Source organism: Schistocerca gregaria, chromosome 2 (assembly GCF_023897955.1).
Source record: "Schistocerca gregaria isolate iqSchGreg1 chromosome 2, iqSchGreg1.2, whole genome shotgun sequence".
Taxonomy (NCBI): Eukaryota; Metazoa; Arthropoda; class Insecta; order Orthoptera; family Acrididae; genus Schistocerca; species Schistocerca gregaria.
The window spans coordinates 546,965,566-546,987,894 of record NC_064921.1 but is presented as its reverse complement, the minus strand read 5'-3'; the positions used below and the strand labels follow the sequence as shown (position 1 = coordinate 546,987,894).

Below are 22,329 nucleotides of genomic sequence, written 5' to 3'. Positions count from 1 at the left end.
TAGTGATTCAGAATTGTTTCTAAAATTACGGTAATCAGGCAGCTTTCCAACACACAACTTATCTACTCTAGGAACTACAGACTACTGCAGAGGGACGTGACAGAAAATGCCACAGGACAGTGATTATGTTGACATCACATACGTGTAATCGACGTCCTATACTGTCTCACTTTTCATTCAGTTTAAACTAGTGTCAAGAAACTATATCAAATATGTGTATAATTCGCGTAATCGTTCTAGCCTTCGGTTGAGCGTCGAATGGATTGCCCTATGACATGTCGCTGTGCTACCTCTGACGACTGGAAACACGGAAATTCGAGGAAATTTTATAAATAAAATGCCATGTGTTGAACAAGAGAATTCGTAAGATGTCGTTAATTTTCTGGAAACTAAGGTCTTACGTTGGCCTTGACTTGCAACGTACCGCAAAAAAAAAAAAAAGAAAAAAAGAAAGAAAGAAAGATTAGTACTTCGCAGTGACATTTGAAATAAACAGGGAATAAGGGACAATATACTGATTTCTGACTTTCGAATCAAAGTAACCTCCGTAGACACTTCTGAAATTACCGGACAATGTCACTGTATCCAGAATTTCCAAAGTTATGCTCGTCTAGCAGCGTCTCACATCAGAAAGCCCTGATGTTTAGTTAGAACATGAGAATTTCCGTTGAATACTCTTTCTAAGAATTTGTTACGAATCCGATCGATACATGGGAACGCCATCCTTGTGTTAAAAGTGCAAATCTCAGAGTAATGAATGAGAGCCATAAACATACGTCTAAGGCGATACAGTAATTGAACGTACATAACTGAGATGGTTCCATGCACACAAAACTCAGTTGGAGTGGCACATCATATTTGAGATACGCTATTACTCTAACACATCCATGCAACTAGAATGCAGTGGACACATATTTTCATGCAAGTTTCTATTTCTACTCTTACCAGGAATTTTCAAGGGGTTCACTTAAGTTTTAGATATTCAGCATCGCTATAAATAATTTTAGTTTACATCGAATGTATTTTGTAAATTTTATACTGGAAGGATACAATCTGTTTCAGATTATTTTAAGAGCGTTTGAATGTTTATATTGTCAATGAAAGCTCTCCGTATTACTCAATGCTTGTCTTATTGTAAAGATAAAAATGTGTCATTTTAGTGTGAGTAAGAGTGTCACAAGACGCTAATAAGTTGGAGAAATTATTATGACGCACTTTAATAGAAGGTCAGTTTGTTTCTGCAAGGGACTCAATGGAGTATTTCATGAAGTGATTTTTTTTAAATTTTTATTTTGTTTGGTAATACTTTGGTTTGTACGATGTGGAGATGTTGGACTTGCAACTGAAGTGTAGTTTTCTGATAGGTGCGCCACTCAGATGCGAGGCCAGTGCTCCTGAATTGTGAACTGTGGGCTGTCGAATAAGTAACTGAGAAGCAAGTGCGTGAGTGCTTTTTGGGCAAGGTGGTGGTGACTGTTTGAAGGGATTGTTAGCGTCTGTGTGTCGTCGTGTAGCGTGGTGAACAGAAAAGGTGAGTGCGTGGCTGAGGGTTCTCACTTACCGAGGAAGCGCTTCTCTGGGGCGCCTAGCACATCTGACATTAGATCCAGCAGGTCCCCGTAGTCAAGGGCGTCGTCATTGTTCTGGAGGACGGGCATGGGGAACTCTCCCGGGGCCGGGGCCAGGGACTGTGGGGGTGCGGGGGGTAGCAGGTAGGCGTGGCGCTTGCTGCGCTTGCTGCCGGCGGCGTCCTGCGCATGGGCGCCACCCTGCTCCTGCTGCTGCTGCTGCTGCAGGAACGCCTGCCCGTCGCTGCCGGCGGACCTGCTGGTCTTCTTATGGATGGCCATGCCGCTCTTGGCCAGGGAGCCCAAGTGCCGCTTCTCTTCCTCGTGATCCGCCTGCTGCGCGCCGTCGCTGTTCTGGAGGAAGCCGTCGGATCGGCCTTGCCGCAGCACGGACGCCAGGTAGCGTTTATCCACCTGCGGCAAATCAAATACTTATTTTCACATTTTTACGTCTTACATTATTTAATTAACTCCACCGAAGCCGGTCCCGAGAACAGTTAGAAAAGGAGGACGGCCAATAAATATCACAGCTCATACAGCACTTCCTATTCCAATCCTGTCACAGGCCTACCTTACCCCGGCAAAGTCCGGGCCACCAGTGAAAGCAGCCATTGTCGTATACTTGCTCTGCTGCAATCAGTGGGCAGCTTTTTATATCGGCATGACTACCAAGGCAAACCTACGTTTCTAGCATTTGTAAACAGAGAAAGCTTTTGACAATGTTGACTAGAATACTCTCTTTCAAATTCTGAAGGTGGCAGGGGTAAAATACGGGGAGCGAGAGGCTATTTACAAGACGGCAGTATAAGAGTCGAGGGACATTAAAGGAAAGCAGTGCTTGGGAAGGGAGTGAGACAGGGTTGTAGCATCTCCCCTATGTTATTCAATCTGTATATTGAGCAAGCAGTAAAGGAAACAAAAGAAAAATTAGTAGTAGGCATTAAAATCCACCGAGAAGAAGTAAAAACTTTGAGGTTCGCCGAAGACATTGTAATTCTGTCAGAGACAGCAAAGGACTTGGAAGAGCAGTTGAACGGAATGGATAGTGTCTTGAAAGGAGGATATAAGATGAATATAAACAAAAGCAAAACTAGGATAATGCAATGTAGTCGAGTTAACTCGGGTGATGCTGAGGGAATTAGATAAGGAAATGAGACACTTAAAGTAGTAAAGGAGTTTTGCTATTTGGGGAGCTAAGTAACTGATGATGGTCGAAGTAGAGAGGATATAAAATGTAGACTGGCAATGGCAAGGAAAGCGTTTCTGAGGAAGAGAAATTTGTTAACATCGAGTATAGATTTAAGTGTCAGGAAGTCGTTTCTGAAAGTATTTGTCTGAAGTGTAGCCATGTATGGAAGTGAAACATGGACGATAAATAGTTTGGACAGGAAGAGAATAGAAGCTTTCGAAATGTGGTGCTACAGAAGAATGCTGAAGATTAGATGGTTAGATCACCGAACTAAATCTGAGGTATTGAATAGGATTGGGGAGAAAAGAAGTTTGTGGCACAACTTGACTAGAAGAAGGGATCGGTTGGTAGGATATGTTCTGAGGCATCAGGGGATCACCAATTTAGTACTGGAGCGCAGCGTGGAGGGTAAAAATCGTAGAGGGAGACCAAGAGATGAATACACTAAACAAATTCAGAAGAATGTAGGTTGCAGTAGGTACTAGGAGATGAAGAACCTTGCACAGGATAGAGTGGCATGGAGAGCTGCATCAAACCAGTCTCAGGACTGAAGACCACAACAACAACAACCAACCAGCTGTCCACCAGGATGAATGGCTACTGTCAGATTGTGGCCAAGAGCAAAGTAGACCGCCATCTGGCACAACATGCAGCTGAATGTAACATGTTCGATTTCAGTGACTGTTTCGCAACCTAGGTCACCTGAATCATTCGCTCCTCCACCAGCTTTTCTGAACTGCGCGGATGGGAGTTGCCGGTAGAACACATCCTCTGCTCCTGAAATTATCCAGGCCTCAAGCTACGGTAACTGACTGCCCCCACACCATCCACCCATCAGTTTTCGCTCCCTCTGTCCAGTCGTCTCCTCTCTTTTTGTGTCCCTCGCCCTCACTCTGTGCCGCCTTCTGCTAATGCACTCGCCTGTCCTTTTCCATTCCCTGCTCCTTTCCTTTTCCGCACCTCCTCTTATCCCTCACACTCCACCTGGCAGTCTAGTCTGCCGCCGTCTAGTCTCTGCAAGCTCCGTCAAACAGCACTTTTCTCTCCAACCATCCATACAACGCTTTTCCCCGCACACTTTATATTCCATTCGCTTGACAGTCACGTCCAGTCGGAGCTGTCGATGGTAGGCGTCATGTGTGCATGAGGTGTGCCTGCTTGTGTCGATGTGTTTTCTTTGCTGAAGAGGGCTTTGGCAAAAAGCTACGATGTGTAACAGACTTTGCTTCCTGCTCGTCTACAGCTCAACAGGTCATCTTTGTGGTAAGTAGCAATCGATCTTCTTCCGAACATCTTTGTTAAAGAAAAAAACAAAGATGTACTAAGGAACTCATAAAGACGTAGTCTCGAAAAAATCAAACTGTGGCTGTGAAACTTGGTGTTAAGTCTTTCTCTATATACGCCATCTGTTCAAAAAGTTCCGAGGCAGATTTTATACCTGGTGGACAAGCGGCGTCTGCGCAGTAACTATGGTGGCTGCTGTAAACAACACATGTGCATACCAACAGTCATTTGTGAACAGGCAGTGTGAAGTAATGGACGCCAGTCCGAGTAGCCGAGCGGTTCTAGGCACTACAGTCTGGGACCGCGCGACCGCTACGGTTTCAGGTTCGAATCCTGCCTCGGGCATGGATGTGTGTGATGTCCTTAGGTTAGTTAGGTTTAAGTAGTTCTAAGCTCTAGGGGACTGATGACCACAGCAGTTAAGAGCCATTTGAACTAAGTAATGGACGTCATTACTTATGTCACAATTTGAAGTGGAACAACATCTCCAAATCAATTGTTGAAGACATCCTCCAGAATGTCTTGAAGGAGAGAAAAGTGCGAAATATATCCTGCACACCTTGACTTCCGAAACAAACAGAACGACTGTGGACACCTGCCACGACTTGACTGAATTGTAAAAAAGGGTCAGTTCTTTTCTGTATCATCATAGTGGTGAGACTTGGTGTTAACAGAATCAATCTACTACAAAACGATAAAGTACAGAAATTCACTTCAAGGATCAATGCTTTGATTACATGACATTCAAGCCAATTTGATGTGAGAGTTGAACTACACTCATGCTCATAAATTAAGGATAATGGTGATACATGGTGAAACAACACTCTGGTGTGCGGTTTGCAGGTTTAAATCACCTCGGCGTATGACCATGCGGGCATTTGACCTGCGGTCGTCGCACGATGGCGCTGGCAGCAGCCCACAGACGCAGAGGTGTGTTGGTGCGTGTCAGAGTACAGTGCAGCGAATAACTGTGCAGACGTTTTCAGACGTGCTAATGGTGACTGTGTGTTGAAAATGGCTCAGAGAACACATATTTATGATGTTATGAGAGGTAGAATACTAGGGCAACTGGAGCCTGATCAAACACAGCAGGTCGTAGCATGGGCCCTCCGTGTGCCACAAAATGTGATCTGAAGATTATGGCAACGATTCCAGTGGACAGGAAACGTGTCCAGGCGCTATTGTACGAAACATCCACAGTGTACAATGCCACAAGAAGACCGATATCCCACCATCAGTGCCCGCAGACGGCCACGGAGTACTGCAGGTAGCCTTACTCGGGACCTTACCGCAGCCACGGGAACAGTTGTCTCCATACACACAGTCTACAGATGACTGAACAGACATGATTTATTCGCCCGGAGACCTGCAAGGTGCATTCCGCTGAGCCCTTGTCGCAGGAGAGCCCGTAAAGCCTGGTGTCAAGAACACAGTACATTGTCATTGAAACTGTGGTCCCAGGTTATGTTCACGGACGAGTCCAGGTATAATCTGAGCAGTGATTCTGGCCGGATTTTCATCTGGAGTGAACCAGAACCAGATACCAAACCCTTAATGTCCTTGAAGAGGACCTGTATGGAGGTCGGTTTGATGGTGTTGGGTGAGATTATGACTGGTGCACGTACACACCTGCATGTATTTGACAGAGGAACTGTAACAGGTCAGGTGTATTGGGAAGTCATTTTGCACCAGTACGTCCGGCTTTCCAGGGGTGCAGTGGGTCCCACCTTCCTCCTAATGGATGATAACGCACGACCCCACCGAGCTGCCATCGTGGAGGAGTGCCTTGAAACAGACGATATCAGGTGAATGGAGTGGCCTGCCCGTTCTCCAGGCCTAAACCCCGTCGAGCACGTCTGGGATGCTCTCAGTCGACGTATCGCAGCACAACTTCAAACCCCTACGACACTTGAGGAGCTCTGACAGGCACTGGTGCAAGAATTGGAAGCTATATCCCAGCAGCTGCTCGACCACCAGATCCAGAGTATGCCAACCCGTTGTGCGGTCTGTGTACGTGTGCATTTTGATCATATCCCATATTGATGTCGGGGTACCTACTCAGGAAACAGTGACGTTTTGTAGCACATGAGTTTGGGGACGGTTTTCTCAACTTATCACCAATAAAGTGGACTTACACATCTGTGTCGTGTGTGTTCCCTATGTGCCTATGCTATTAGCGCCAGTTCTGTGTAGGGAGGACGACGGTTCAATTCCGTCTCCGGCCATCCCGATTTAGGTTTTCCGTGATTTCCCTAAATCGTTTCAGGCAAATGCCGGGATGGCGTTCCTTCCCTATCCCGAGCTTGCGCTCCGTCTCTAATGACCTCGTTGTCGACGGGACGTTAAACACTAACCACCACCACCACCACCACCACCACATTCTGCAATTATCCTTAATTTATGAGTATGAGTGTGTATTCCAAAGAGGGATTTTTCTGACTATTTCACGTGACTGTGTACTGGGTAATGTGATCTTCTTGCATGTCAACCTTGTACAAGGAGGCAACGGTTAAGATTTTCAAAGTTCCAGAACAATCCTATATCGCTTACATTATGGTGATGTCAGCACGAGGTGGGCACGAAGAGTGATGGGTACTACCTACCCCAGTAAATTGATTTATTCTGAACGAGAAAATTTTAAGAATGAGTTCCTTCACGAGGAAAACGATATTTTAGAAGCGAATCAGGAACCTTACTGGGCCGACTACTTTTCATGCGGAGCATCTGACTGAATTATAGGCGCCACACAAGAAATACACAGCGCTGCAGAACGCCTACGCCCTACTGCCTCTCAGCGGAATAAGCAGTACAAAGGAACCTCGACCGTCGCCGGGGAGCGTCAGCGAACACTTTCCCTGTAACAAAAGGTGCTTCCGATGACGTTTGGTGCAAAGACTTTGGAACACCCTGGGTATTGTATAAGGTCATTATTTAAAGAGACTCTAACATCTACGTACTTCTTGTAGTGCAATGCTATATGGCAATGAAACCCTACATGGTATTCAAACCTTAGTTCACCACAAACACATATAAAAGAAGTTCTACTGTGGGTCATAAATAGGAGACTTCACGCGAGACTATAAAGAAGTTATGGCAGAGGAACGGTGTGGATTTAGAAGACGAAAAGGCAGAAGGGATGCATTACTGGTCTATTGAGAATTATACGTGAGAGATACGTTGAAAGAGGCAGAGAAGGTTACGCTATTTTCATTGAATTGGAGAAAGTCATTGTCAGATTACAATGGAATAAATTCATGGATGTTCAAAATGGGGAACAGAAGACTGATTAAGAATTTATACCTACAACAAATAATGCGAGTACAGATTGGGAAGGAGATGACAGAGAAAGCACAATTGTAACGGGTACTGTTTAACATATATTTGGAGCAATTATTTGGAAATATTTGAAAATAAAATTAGAAGTGTAGGTTGTTGGTAGGAATGTATTCGATTTGTGGATGATACGGCATTATTGGCAGAGAGCGAAATAACTACGGGTATGACTGGAGTGTTAAAATAATTAAATAAGACTTTTGAGGAACTGGGAATGAGATTTACTAGAAAAGAAGAAGATGTACGCCGATAAATGGAAGGAAAGTAAGAACAACTGTAAAGTTAACGCAGGAAGATACATTTGGGAAGCGTAATTACAGAAAAGATGAAATGCATTAAGGAGGTGAAAACACGTATAGCAACTACCAAGGAATCATTTAATAAGAAGAGGAGGTTTATATGTGGGTGTGTGGCAGGGAACTGAGGAAGAGACTGACGAAATGCTTTATATGCTGCGGAGCTAAGACATGGATGGTGAGGAAAGAGGGAGACAGAATAGAAGCATTTGAGATGTTGAATTGGAGGAGCATGGAGGAGATAAAATCGACAAACAAAGTAAGAAATCAAAATGTGTTGAGAAGAGTACAAGAAGTGAGTGAAATTTTAAAGGGATCAGGAAGAAGAAACACAATTGGCTTGGACACTGGATGAGAGATTGTTTACTGGTAGGTGCTATGGAAGGAATGGTGAATCGAGGATGAAGAAGAGGACGCAGAAGATACTAGAGGGTGGCTACTACAAGTATAGAAAACAGTTATGAGAAAACGAAGAGGGCAGCAAATGACAGGACTGCGTGGAGAGTTATTGTGAAGACATGCCCTACGGCAGAACACTGAAAACGACTTTGATGATGATGATGATGATGATCCCTTGCTGGGACTCATGTGCGGCTTTTGCGGCCTTCCACTCACACTGGCTTGCAGTCAGTGATCCCTTGAATCTCTCTGTCCTTGTCCCGCCTCTACGTGTTGCTGTTTTAGTTGAGTTTACACTGAGATGATGTGCCTAGAGCTTTTTCCGACTGTTTCCAGACCCCTACTCACGTACATTTTGCGACTGTCATAACCCAACAGTTCGATGTAAAACCAACATAAAATATCTTTCCAGACCACGACACCGTCTCCATGGTATTTCAGATTCGCTACAAACGCGCTCAGTTAAACATCGCTCACTAGAAACCTAGACCGTCGCACTCCCATTTCAGATGCATATGTTTTACTGTGTGGCTCTTCTCACATGCAGGCGCCCAGAAAGATAAAATGTCCACTAGTATCGTGGATGAAATTATCCACAGTGTTCCAAAGATCAACGAAAGTGTTATTTACGCTCCAATAGGGAGGTATGTTTGAGAGCATCTTCTGTGCGAATCGCGTAACTTTTGGCCTGATTACATTCACGTTTAAACTTTTTATTCATCTTTGAGATCAATTCTGGGAACTAGGTCAAAATTTATCTAGATGGGTGTTGAGAATGGCCTCAAAACCACACTGGAGCCGGTTGGGGTATCAAACCTACGGGTACGAGTCAAAAGTACAAACTCGAATCGAATTGTCTAGTTGATTAGTCTGTCTTTGTCCTTAAAACACGACAAGTTGTAGCAGCGGTCGGCAAACCGCGGCTCGCGGGCCGGATGCGGCGCTTTGGGCCCTTGAGTGTGGCTCTTCTCACGTGCAGGCACCCAGTAAGATAAAATGTCCACGCGTATCGGCGAGTTGTATCCTCGCAATGCGGATCGCTGCGGTTGGCAATTACAGCTGCCTCTATGCGATGCGCTTTGCCTTTCCTCCAAGTTTCGCTCACCAGCGGCACTTTTCTCTCCATTCACTGCCATTCTGCGCATTTAGGGACCACGAAGTTTCAATCGGCCTGCACGCAAGGAGAGACGCGCCCAATTCATGCACGGGTTGAGTGAGCCACTCAGCAGCAGTTTCATTGTGCAGTGTTTAGTCCTCGCCGCGTCTGCAAATTCCGCGCGGACGACAAAAGTACCTACTCGAAGCATAAGACTACCCAAATTTTTCCATTCAATTGCAGACGCTACAAGTATTTTTGTCGTCAATGTGAGAATTGTAATTTTAATGTGTTGGTGGCTCTATTATTACAAAATGAAACATTCTTTACGATGTTTGACAGGGCTACGAATGAGAAGCAAAGGAAAACGAAAAACGAAAATCGTGAATTCAGAATTGAATGGACAGACACTTTCTTGATTATTCAGAACTTAGTTGCCTCCCAAGCTGACTTACTTGCCACAAAATACTGGCTTGTAAAACGAAATCAAATTTGGAGAGACAGTTTACAAGTAAACACATGTCGTTCAGTACCCAATATCCTACCGTCGTTGCAGGGTAGAAGGCAGTTGAGAAACTTCAGAAGAGTCAAGAAAAATCAAGTTCACATTTAAATACTGGATGCAGTCTTACAAAAATAGAGTCATTCCAAGTTTAGCGGTTAGTTAATACATTGCTAAGAGGAAAAAAACCATATACAGTCCGCGAATGTATACTATGGGACTTCAAAAAGTAAATTGCAAATATGGTACTATGCGATTGCAGGCTTTTTCGGCGTATTTCAACTATGAAATCTTTACGAGTTATCAGCCGAGTGGTGTCGTCTTCTAGTCGCAACGCTTGAATGGATTGCGTATCCATCATCATCAGGCGAAGTACTTCGCCTGAAGGTGATGGACACTTCACCTGAAGGTGATGGATACGCAATCCATTGAATCGTTGCGACTAGAAGACGACGCCTCTCGGCTGATAACCCGTGAAGATTTCATAGCTGCACATATGGTCTCACGCTAAGAAAATTATACAACAAGGATGGCACATTCTCGGGTAGAATACATGTTCTGGGTTTCCCGCAGACACATTTCTGCTGCAGTACGGATAACACCTGAATCACAGTGTGCAAGTGAAATTGAATCACAATCGGTAACGTGCTCCAAAGTTGAGACAGTATGGTTTTTGTGGGTGAAACGTATAAGCAGCATACCGATCACCCCCAAATTATGGCACCATGTGGGCTAAATGCAATGTCGCGTCCAGACGTTGTGAAATGATGCCAACAATTTCAATAAGGTCGCACAGATACTGGTGATGATGACCGGGAAGGAAGCTCGACGACATCGGTCACAGACGACTGCGCCCAAGCAATAGAGGAACTGATTCGCAATAATGATTCCGTAGCCAGGGAGAGGGTTTCTACCATCGAGAAACTGAAGGTTTGGTAGAATGTTCCGATCGCTGTTTACAGAGACTTGGTGACAATGTTAAAAAATAGTGTTTTGTATCTGTATCTCTCTGAAGTGTAGTGCAGCATTCAAGAAAAGTTATTTGGTTTCCATTAATAATGCGCATGTACCTTCGTAAAAAGTTGTTTTATAAATGTGTCCGTAAATTTTAAGAACAAAGTAACTATTCCCAAAAATATTGAAGAGCTACCATTGTCTGCCTAAGCAGTGAAGATGGGACAGTCAAAATGTTTTCGAATATAACTAACCAGCAAGTCGAAGATCTTACATTGAACGATTTGAAAAACGTTATATTCCAGTCGCTAAAATTATCTCTATTTCAACAGACTGAGCGGAAGGTATGACCGGCGTAAGAACCGGATTTGTTGCCATTTTGAAAGAAAAAATTAATAATGAAATACGTACCATTGCCTCATCATCAATAAACGCTTTGTGGGCAAACATTTCTAGAAGAAATTTGGAAAGTTGGGGAATTGGTGATTAAGATTATAAACTCCATTACAGCTAAAGCTCTTGATCGTAGCTAATTTAAATAAATTTTAGTTTGAATGGAGAGCGAGGATGTAGATATTCTGCTGCATAACAGGGTACGTTGGTTATCAACAGGAAACAGTTAAAAACGTTTTGCTTCATTATCAACAGAAATTTAAGGAGTTCTCTTTAAGAAGTATGTTCACTATCCAGAATTCTGCGTGCGTGCGTGCGCGCGCTCGCACGCTCTCCCTCGTGTGTGTGTGTGTGTGTGTGGGTGTGTGTGTGTGTATGTGAGTGGTGAGTGTGCGTGTGTGTGCAACTAAAAATTTCTTGTCAGAACCGATTCAAGGGAACGGAAAAGAGAAGAATGTGGATATGAATCATCGTTGATAATGACAACATACTTGAATATGTGCCTGGTGTCGTACGAAATTAACTATGAACGAATTTTCAATCTTTTGTATCGCCACCATATAAAGAGCAGAAAGCAAAGAACGGTTTGGCCGTTAGATATAATCCAGCTGTAGAGAGATTCAGAATCGTGATATTTTAGCTGCATAAGTATATAAACAGCAGTGACAAAGCATTAGACGTGTGGGGATCACCTCCTGGTCGTCGTCTGAGGCTCGCTTGCCGGAGGGCAGCATCCAGTTGCGTGCGAGGGCGCCGACGTTCCTTTTGATCTCGCCCGGGCCGTCGTCCTCCTTCTTGGTCAGCGGGTAGGGCAGTCCGTGGCTGCGTACCAGCGATGCCAGGTAGCGCTTCTCAACCTGCCCACAAAGGTACAGTTGTCAGCAAGTTGTCCACTCGCAAGCAATGGGGAGTAGAACTGCGCTGTCCTCAAAACAGGAGCACTTGTTCTGAGATTTGTGAGAAGGTATTGTGGTCTTGCTCTATCAAAGTGTCCGCGGTTTAGTTTTGCCTTGACTGTGAATTTTGAATTCCTAACACAAAGAATTGGCTATCCCTTTTTTTTTTGACGAAGAAAGAGTGCAAGCTGTCTGACATCCGCAGAAGGCTAGTGAATGTAAGCAGAGAAGAGAGAAGTTGAAGAAAATTACAGAGGGGAAAGCTTAGAGCCAAGAGAAATGGTTCAGCAGTAGACCATCAGCTGATAGCACTGACAGAACCATCAGAGATTGGATGACTTGATACGTGAGGACAGGCGTGCTGCATTCAGCGAGCTTGCTGAACAACTGTACCATGTTCACAATGTCATATGCAAAGTAATGAAAAGCTTGTGATATCTGAAAGTGCATGTAGTGTAATTACTCCTACAGGTGACACCTGGTTTGAGAGATGGAAGTAGGGTACGGTGTGTGTGGAGCGTTCGAATACAATAAATACACTCTTTCTCGACCTGGTGACAGGAGACCAGAGTTCGTCGATAAGGATATCATTCTCAGTTATTATTGCAAGGCGCTGAAGTTACTTAGAGAAAATATTTAGATGAAGGCCCACACAGGAACGTGGTAGCCCTCCAAATTCGCCACGACAATGCGTGGCCACACACATCTTTGGTAATGATGTCTGTTGACCAGCAATTTAAGCAGGTCAGTAGTTCTTCATTCACCTCACAGACACAAGGTGTCATCTCGATCTTTCCCTCTTTGGTCCGATAAAGGACAATCCAAAAGAGCAAAAAGTTGATAGCACAAAAGACGTGAAAGCGACTCGAGAGTTGCGTTCAACAGTGACTCAAAGCATCAATCTTAGTGGAGATCCCGCAGAGATGTAGCTCTGCACATTTTGACGATAATCACTTTATAAAAAAATAAGCAATTCTGCATTAGTTTTGGTACGCCTTCATAGTTGCCGAAAGCCTTACGCAGTTGTATTTTACAAAGACCACGAGAACTATATTCTTTCATTGTGACTTCCATCCAATCATATGAACTGAGGAATTTGGATAACTTTTATTTCGTCCGTCTGAGTTGCACTGAAATAAAATTTCGGTGCAGTGATAACGGTTTCAGGCTGACATGCCCATTCTGAAACCACATACCTTGTTATTAATCATAACAGATCATACAACAGGGTGCCAAAAGGCACGGATAGCTATTGTGTGGAGAGGTGTGCTGATATGAAACTTCCTGGCAGATTAAATCTGTTTGTCGGACCGAGACTCGAACTCGGGACTTTTGTCTTCCGCGGGCAAGTGCTCTACTATCTGAGCTACCCAAGCACGACTCACGACCCGTCCTCACAACTCCACTTTCGCCAGCATCTCGTCTCCTACGTTCCAAACTTCACAGAAGCTCTTCTGTGAACCTTGCAAGACTAGCACTTCTTCCAGAAGGCAAGTTCGAGTCTCTTCACACAGTTTGAATCTGCCAAAAAAGTTTCTTACTGTTGTATACTTATCGTAACGCGATATGGCTACAAAACAGTGTCGACATAGCTGGGGTCGGCTGGGTAGTTTCTCCATTCAGATCTCAAGGTGGTGACCATATCAGTGAGTGACTTACGAAGGCCAAATAAGTAACATACAATTTGTGATGAAGGTGATTGGATGAACGATTGTTGCTACCCCTATCAGCACCGAAGCACTGGCGTGTTCCATGTTGATCTCCATAGTTGTTGACAATGACTACCCGAAAAAGTGCCTGTTTTCAAATCAACGTTCCACATTTCTGGGCACTTGAATCGCTCTGTTGCTCCGAAAACTCAAAAACACCTGAGTGGATCTGTGGTAGTCCGAAGGTTTTCTGGTTGGAGAGGCCTAAAGCACGATAGGGTGACAGGCCCATTTTTCTTCACAGAGAACACCATAAAGGAACCTGTTTAGCTGGACATGCTCGAACAGTACCTGCTACCACAGATCGAAAACCTGCAGCTGTCCATCATCTTCCAGCATGATGTGCTGAATGACGCAGTTCCTGAGCGTTGGATGAGTCACAACGGCCCCATCGCGTAGCTGCCTCGCCTTTCCAGTGTCGCGTCATTAGACTTCTTTTTGCGGGTTTACAAGGTTCACGTGGACACATCACTAGTCAATGACATTGCTTCCCTTCGTGGACGAATCAGTAAAGGAATCCCAACTGTTGATGCTGCAATGCTGACCCCATATATGAGAATTCGAATATAGCCCTGAAGTTCTACGAGCAACGAGTGGCACAACACTGAAATTCTGACATGACAGAAAAAACCTTTGAGAGGTGCTAAACCTTTTACGACAAACTGCGATTCTTTTTCTCTAATAGTTTAAAATTTATGATTTTTTGAGATGATACTTGGTGTGACAGGTATAAATGAAGATATTTTTATATGTGGTACCTTCATATGATCACGCATCAGTGTGTTGTTTATTTTGTCTCTGCGTCCAACAGTCTCCCCACAGACACGTCCAATAATTTACTACCTGAGGTTTTCTGCATGGTCATAGATGCGCCATTCAGTGTACTGCGTCTGTCAGTATAAATTAACCGTTTTGAGTTAACACATCAGCCACACTCAACATCTGATCTGCTGCATAGGGGGAAATAAGTTTTAATGGCTTGCCCTTATTGCATGTACTTCGAGGTACTACTTAGAAACATGGGATTAATAATAGCTATAATTATTAGCTTCCAAATAATGTAAATACTGATATAATTTTGTTCAGTACACCGTCCTCAGTCACCAACAGAAATATCTGCACTTGTGCCTGTTACACCCTCTGTTAGGAAGCATGAAGCACGTGTAAATTGTTTACAAAGGAACAGTGTGACGATATTTTTAAGAGAGAGTTGAACAATGGCATAAATACCATGAAGAATGGGAAAACCGCTGGGTTTGATGATATTTGCGTGGAACAGATTAAAAACTTCGGCCTTGGCGCCAGGGACTGGATACTTGGACTTTCTACCGTGTGCCATGAAACCTTTCAAACCCCGAAACTGTGCAGGAAGTCAAAATTAGTGGCTCTCCTTAAACCCGGGAAGGACGCAGAGTCTCCGAAGAGCTATGGATCCATAACCCTTCTCTGCCACGTGTTTAAGCTCCATGAAAGATTGATCCTCAACGGAATAGAGAAGATCGTTGACTCGAAGCTAATTCCACCCCAAGCAGGTTTTAGACCTGGAAAGTCCTGTACCAGTCAAATTATGACATCGACGGAACATATCGAAGATGGGTTTGAGAATAAACTAATCACCGGGCTGGCACTAGTCGACCTAAGTTTCGCCTATGATACAGTAGATCACCGGACACTACTGCATAAAACCTAGGAGACCACCTAGTCCAGATAATTGAATCCCTGCTCCAAAATAGACAGTTCTTCGTAATGCTTGAGAGGAAAAAGAGTCGATGACGGTATCAGAAAAATGGACTCGCCCAAGGGAGCGTGTTGGCGCCAGTCCTATTCAACATATGTACAAATGACCAACCAACTCCAGACAAAACCAAACTTTTGTATATGCAGACGACCTGGCAATAACAGTTCAAGGCAACAGGTTTGAAGTCATCGAGGAGAAACTAGAAACCGCCCTTTCTACAATGTCAACCTACTACAAAAAGAATTCTCTAAAACCCAATCCCTCCAAAACTCAAGTGATTGCATTCCATCTGATCTCGAGGCAGGCAAAGTACAGGCTCAATGTTACCTGTGATGGGTCACTACTAGAACAGACAGATAATCCCATCTACCTTGGCTTCGTGCTGGACAGAACATTGACATACAAATATCATTGCGAAAAAACACGCGAAGAAGTAGAAGCAAGAAATTCCCTAATAAGAAAGCTGTCCAATAGCAAATGGGGTGCCAAACCTTCCGTGGTCAGAACTTCAGCCCAAGCTTTGTACTTCTCAACTGCCGAATATGCCTGCCCGGTATGGGGCAGATCCGCCCACGCAAAAAAGGTAGATATTAGCTTGGATGAAACATGCAGGATAGTGACAGGCTGCATGAAACCAACCCCCATAGAAAATCTTCACAGGGCCGCAGGTTTCACAAACCCTGACTCACGTCACACCCTGAACATACCGAGAAGCTAAAACAAACCTTTGATGCCCGTCACTCAATATTTGGCCTAGAGTGTGGCCCCAACAGACTCAAATCCAGACGCCGTTTCCTAAGTTGCGCCTTAGATGAGCCCCCTAAGCCTCCTACGCCCACTAAGAGAAGACTCACGAAGCGGCGTTTCTGGTGATTGGAAAACCTGGAGAATGCTTAACCGCATTAGAACTGGGGTGGCTCCTGTGAAATCTAATCTGATCAAATGGGGTTTGTTGGACGAAAATGGACAATTGCGACTGCGGCACTCGACACGACATGGAACATCTCCTAAAATGCCCTGCCTGCCCCCACAGATGCACCCTCGACGATCTATGGCTAGCTAAAGAAGAAGCATTGGGCATTGCCCGATACTGGGGAAACAAATTGTAGTTTCCGGACACGAAAAAGTAAAGTAAAGTTGAAGAGCACAGTGAAGTTTGTAACACATTTCGGAGTTGACATGGATTTTCCGTAGCAGTGGAGGAACTGACCAGTGAAGAGCCGCGGCTGCGCATGAAGGAGGCGAGGTTCCGCTTGTCGGCCTCGGAGTGGCCGCCCACGCGCTCCGCGTCGTCCTTCTTGGTGGTGACGTAGCGCACGTTGGAGAGTCCGCCGCTTCTGGCCAGGGAGCCCAGGTTGCGCTTGCCGAAAGACGGCAGCGAGTAGTCGCGGGCCAGCGAGCCGATGTGCCGTTTCTCCTCCTCCTGGCGAAACAAAGCACACCTGCTACCCGCTGTCCACGCTCACTCTTATGACTGGTGCCAGCCAGGCTGAGACAGCGACCAGTTTCTAAACAGCCAAGTGATTTCACAGCTGTGTCTGATTACCACACAAAATTGAGGGTTGGAAATACGAAACACTGAAAGTGCCGAAATTCGATATGTCATATATGAATGTGTCACGGCTGATAACCTAAGTTGGAAGCCTCCTTGTACGCCAGAATACCTCGACCAGATTTCGCAGTGTGTAACTTTCCGCAGTGTGTAACTTTCTTTGTTCGTGACAGGAGGAAAACTGATTGCGTATCTGACGTTGGCGGTAATAGTAACTTGTTTCTCGTTCGCTTTCCTACAAGCAACAAGTAATAGTGCATTTTTCTCAGTTTTTTTCCATATGACTACTTTGTATTCTGCGGTTTATGATGAAAACGAGAGACTAGATAAGCAACACAGCCATTCGCGACTGGAACAAGAAAAGGTCAAGTTGAGGCGTAACGCCGTATACCGATCCTGCCTCGGAGGCGGTTAAGTGGGAGATGTCCCTCAAAGCTGGATTGTGACAGATGGTGACGCGAGACTGGACGCGCACGTAGTTTATGTATCAGCCGATAGAGGACAATATTGGATAGGGGGACTGTGATTTTAGTTTCGATTGTGCCCACTAGAGTGCACTAAAGTAACAGAATGTTTTTCATGAACTGTTCCAGTATTTTCATAAAGTGTTATTATGTCTTTTTGTAAATGTAAAATGTTATAAATGTGTTTTAGCAGTATGAATGAAGCGTGAGTGTGGTTTAAGGTTAATATGAAGATAATTGTTTAACGAGTTATGTAGTAGGATTTAGTGTGGGGGACATTTCGAAGAAGTATGAACATGGACAAAGGGGATTTTTGTAGAATAGGTTTGTAAAGTAAGTTTATGGTAAAAGGAAAGTTATTCAGGTATAAATAACAATACTAAATAACTTTATGCATAAGCAGAACTTCAGCATATTAGATAATTACGTTGGTAAAAAGTGCTGTCGTTAGGTTTACTATTTTCCGATTGGTTATCGATGAAAAGCGCGGATTGACGCGGGAAAATGTTATTTTGCTATTGCCTGTTGTGTAAACTGACCAATGGTAAGGCAATAATCTTCGCGCGCCTTTCTCTGTTGGTAGAGAAGACTTAGAGTATTCTAGGGAGAAGTGTGGGAACCTAGCCATGAAACAGTTCGGACATGTGTAGTAGTAGTTCCGATGGAAACGATAAGTTGCCGGATCTAGCAGTATTTCATACATCAAAAGTGTGGTAAAGTGACGGCACAATTATTCCGATGGGCGTGTAGAAATTTCGGAATTTTTAAGTGAATTTTGTGACGAGAAAAGACATATATTCCGCGTGGCGTATTGAGCAGGTCGGTAGCTAGAAACTGTGATTCCATTAAGTACCGATAGACTTAATATTTTTTGTAGTTATTACGTTTTCGAGAAATGCAACACCATGAACTTGCTAATGTGAGTGAAAGGTATTGTGATTGACTGCGTTAAGACTAGGACGGGCTTGGCAGTGATACTTGTTCACCTAAATTTCAGAATACATTAATTGAGGACAACATTTTCAACCTTTCATTTCATGCGAAAACTTTCTCCCGAAACGTAGATTAGTGACTTTAATTGCAGCCTGGTTCACTTCGAAGTGCAGTAGGTTTTGCTCGGCTTCCCTACTGATGATATGCTGAGACAATGTTCACAGGTAGGTGCAGGTTCATCGTGAAGGGTCGGAAAGAACTGCGCCGCTGCAAAGTGACAGTGGTACACAAAGTACCCTCCGTCACACCGTAAGGTGGCTTGCGCAGTACGGACGTAGATGTGGAAAGAACAATACTGAGCTGAGAATTCAAGAGAAGCTTTACGTAACGAACAAAGGTTTTGCGATTGCTCACAAAGAATCGTCACAACATGCCGTAAGTTGAAATCACTGCAGTTTAACTGCGGATAGTGTAGCATAGCGGAGTAGAACAATATATCTTGTGAAGTTGAAGTTCAAGCTGCATCATCTTCCCATACAATGAAATGTTTCTCGCCTTTCAATGGCCAAAAAATTAAGTGCTCAAAAAAGAAGGAGCTATTAAGCATGGTCGATTTTCCTGAAATGAAATACGGGGAATTTTGATTTCTTGTTGTGTCAGTGATGTCAAAACTGTATTCCTTGTTACTGCTTAGAAATAAGTGAGGCGATGCTGTGCTCACTCTGTTTCCTTACTACTAAAGCTTGAAACTTACATCATTAGCAAATAAATTTTTTTATATGTTTTAAACTCTTAAAATTATAACACTTTTGCGACATTTTTTGTGTCCCATGTTATAAATGGCTAGAAACTACTACATTTCCATTCTTTCGTATGACATGATTTGTGATACGAATGTCAGGTTTTTTCCTGTTTTCTTAATGTCTGACATTAGGCACTTTCAGCATTTCCCATTTTCAGTCGACAGCTGCTTAAATGAATATAACCCAGCGGTGAACACTTACTCGTTAATTATTTTTTGACTAATGGAACACATTAAGGTCAGTGAGCAAAAGAGAAGGACGAAGTGAGGTGGCGTATTGTTGTATTGTATGTGAACCAGGGGCCTAGAAACGACGGAGAGGCTCCGTCCCCGCCGCAGCCGCAGTGATTCGCAACCCCACGACGACTACCGCAGTCCACTTCACCCCTCCGCCTCCCCACACCGAACCCAGGGTTATTGTGCGGTTCGGCCCCCGGTGGACCCACCCATCCTCCCAGGGAACGTCTCACACCAGACGAGTGTAACCCCTATGTCTGCGTGGTAGAGTAATGGTGGTGTACGCGTACTTGGAGAACTTGTTTGCGCAGCAATCGCCGACATAGTGTAGCTGAGGCGGAATAAGGGGAACCAGCCCGCATTCGCCGTGGCAGATGGACAACCGCCTAAAAACCATCCGGACCAGGCGCTACTTCCCGCCCGGAAAGCCGTGCGTTAGACCACACGGCTGGCTTATTGTTAATACATTGGACTTGGATTCGGGAGGATGACGGTATAAATCTACGTCCGGCCATCCAGATTTAGGTTTTCCGTGATTTCCCTAAATTGCTACGGGCATATGCGGGATGATTCCTTTGAAAAGGACACTGCCAATCTCCTCCTATGTCCTTTCAGTATTCCGAGCTTGTGCTACGTGTCTTATCGTTGTTGACAGAGAATTAATCTTAATATTCCTCCGTTCCCTTCGAGGGTCTGCCAATTTAGATTTTTCAACAGGTTCTTGATCCTCTCCCATAAGTCAAACTAACCAGTGACAACACGTGCCGCCTTTCTCTCTTACATCCAGCCGGTATTCTGCATATTTTACTTTCACTCATTATGTTACAAGTTACGTCCAACACAGAATGCAAAGATTTAGAAATTACTATAGTACAGAAAAAACATAGCTTGAATTGGTTAATGAAAAGTAAAACAATAAAGACAAATCACAGATAAATATATTTAGACCATGAGCGCTACCAGCAATGGACATGAAAGAAGGGGTGGAAGGGGGAGGGAGGCAGAAACGTAATAAAACACAGTAATAAACTGGACAGGGGCAACGAAAATCTCGTGACTGACTGAGAAATCGAAGAGGATTCTGCGTATCGGGGAAAAGATGGAAGCATATACTTTAGTGTTTAACAGAGGGAAAAACTGGACATATATATTTCTTTCAACAGAAACGAAAGTAACATTGCGTAATTGTGCCACTAATGTTTTTAATGGCAGACAGGTTAAAATATGCAATTGTTAAACCTCTTCATTATGAACGTGCAAGACAGACTTAAACAATTATCCTCTAATTTACTTACTGACATTTTTTCCAAGATATTGTATAAAGCAATGTACTCAAGAATAGTCTCACACGTAAGTAGAAACAATTTACTTAGCGTATCACAGTTTGGATTCCAGTAGGATCACTCGAGTCTGAGATGTTATTTATGCATTCACTCATTACATAGTACAAGTCTTAAACAAGAAAATGCGGACTGTTGGTATTTTTTGTAATCTTTCCAAGGCATTTGATTATGAAGATCGTGTTACTGTCTTAGAAAATCTCAAGCTTTGTGGAACTGATGGCCTTAAGCATAGCTGGTTTGATTCGTACTGAAGAAACAGAATGCAAAAGGTTGTGTTGAATAATTTAAAAAAATGTTGGAAGGACAGATAAAATTTAGTAACTGGGGGAAGAAATCACAAAGCAAATAACACAGGTATCAAATTTGGATTCACACACACACTAACAGACATATATGTGTGAATGATTTTCCACGTAACATTCAACAAACGGATTTGGTACTTTTTGCAGATGATGCTAAGGTTATAATAATTTCCGTTAGAGAGAAAGCAACAAAAGTTATTGTAAATGATGTTTTACATGAATTATAAAATGGTTCTCAAAAAATGGACTCTCTCTAAATTTGGAAAAAAAAACAAAAACACACACACACACAAACACACACACTATATTCAATTCTGTACAACAAATGAAGTCAAATGATCTATGGACATTAACTAAGAACATAAACACCGAGCGAGGTGGCGCAGTGGTTAGCACACTGGACTCGCATTCGGGAGGACGACGGTTCAATCCCGTCTCCAGCCATCCTGATTTAGGTCTTCCGTGATTTCCCTAAATCGTTTCAGGTAAATGTCGGGATGGTTCTTTTGAAAGGGCACGGCCGATTTCCTTCCCAATCCTTCCCTAACCCGAGCTTGAGCTCTGTCTCTAATGACCTCGTTGTCGACGGGACGTTAAACACTAACCACCACCACCACCACCACCACCAACATAAACGATTTATCTGACGGTGTCAGCAACACTATCAGGATGTTCCATGATGATGCTGTGGCTACAAGAAAGTATATAAATCTATATCTACATCTACGTAAATGCTCCGCAAGCCACCGTACGGTGCGTAGCGGAGGGTACCCTGATTGTGTATGATGTCTGTATGATAGAAAGGAATGTAGAACGAGGTAATATTTGAGAATGGTGTAATGAATGGCATCTCTTTGGATAAACGGCGGATAATGTCCATACCAAAGGGAAAGAATCGTACAGTAACTGATTTTAATATTAGTAGCATACTTATGGAGCCCGTTTCATACTGCTTACATATCTAGGAGTAAGACTACGAAATGGAGTTAAATGTGACGAACACATCAAATCAGCACTAGGGAAGGCGAATGGAAAACATAAATTTATTGGGGAGATTGTGATAAATTGCGGTGCATCTGTAGCAGTAGTCGTGTACAAGGCACTAGTGCAACTAGTTGTAGATTACTGTATTTGGGGTGGGTCCGCCTTGAGCAAAACACAATTTTTCTTTTTATTTTTATTTCACCCAGACAAGTTTCACCATAATCAGTGGGTTTTTATTATCTCCTGTAAAACAGGAAAATGTTTTTTAGTACTAGTATACCTACAAATTTGAGAGTAAGAGAGTATTTACATATTTGAAAAACAGTTGTATACATATAGCTTGTTGCCATATGCT

The 22,329-nt window shown here is 43.6% G+C and overlaps 1 protein-coding gene across 2 annotated transcripts in view; it reads right to left on the bottom strand.

Annotated features, from left to right (window-relative positions):
• Positions 1–22,329, bottom strand: part of LOC126331832 (neuropeptide-like 1) — a 405,800-nt gene that overhangs the window by 30,829 nt on the left and 352,642 nt on the right. For both annotated transcript variants that reach the window (XM_049996525.1, XM_049996527.1), the window contains exons 4-6: positions 16,568–16,780; positions 11,707–11,871; positions 1,562–1,982 (exon numbers count right to left, since the gene is read on the bottom strand). In XM_049996525.1, coding sequence (XP_049852482.1) covers positions 1,562–1,982; positions 11,707–11,871; positions 16,568–16,780 — 799 coding nt within the window. The remainder of the gene's footprint in view (positions 1–1,561; positions 1,983–11,706; positions 11,872–16,567; positions 16,781–22,329) is intronic.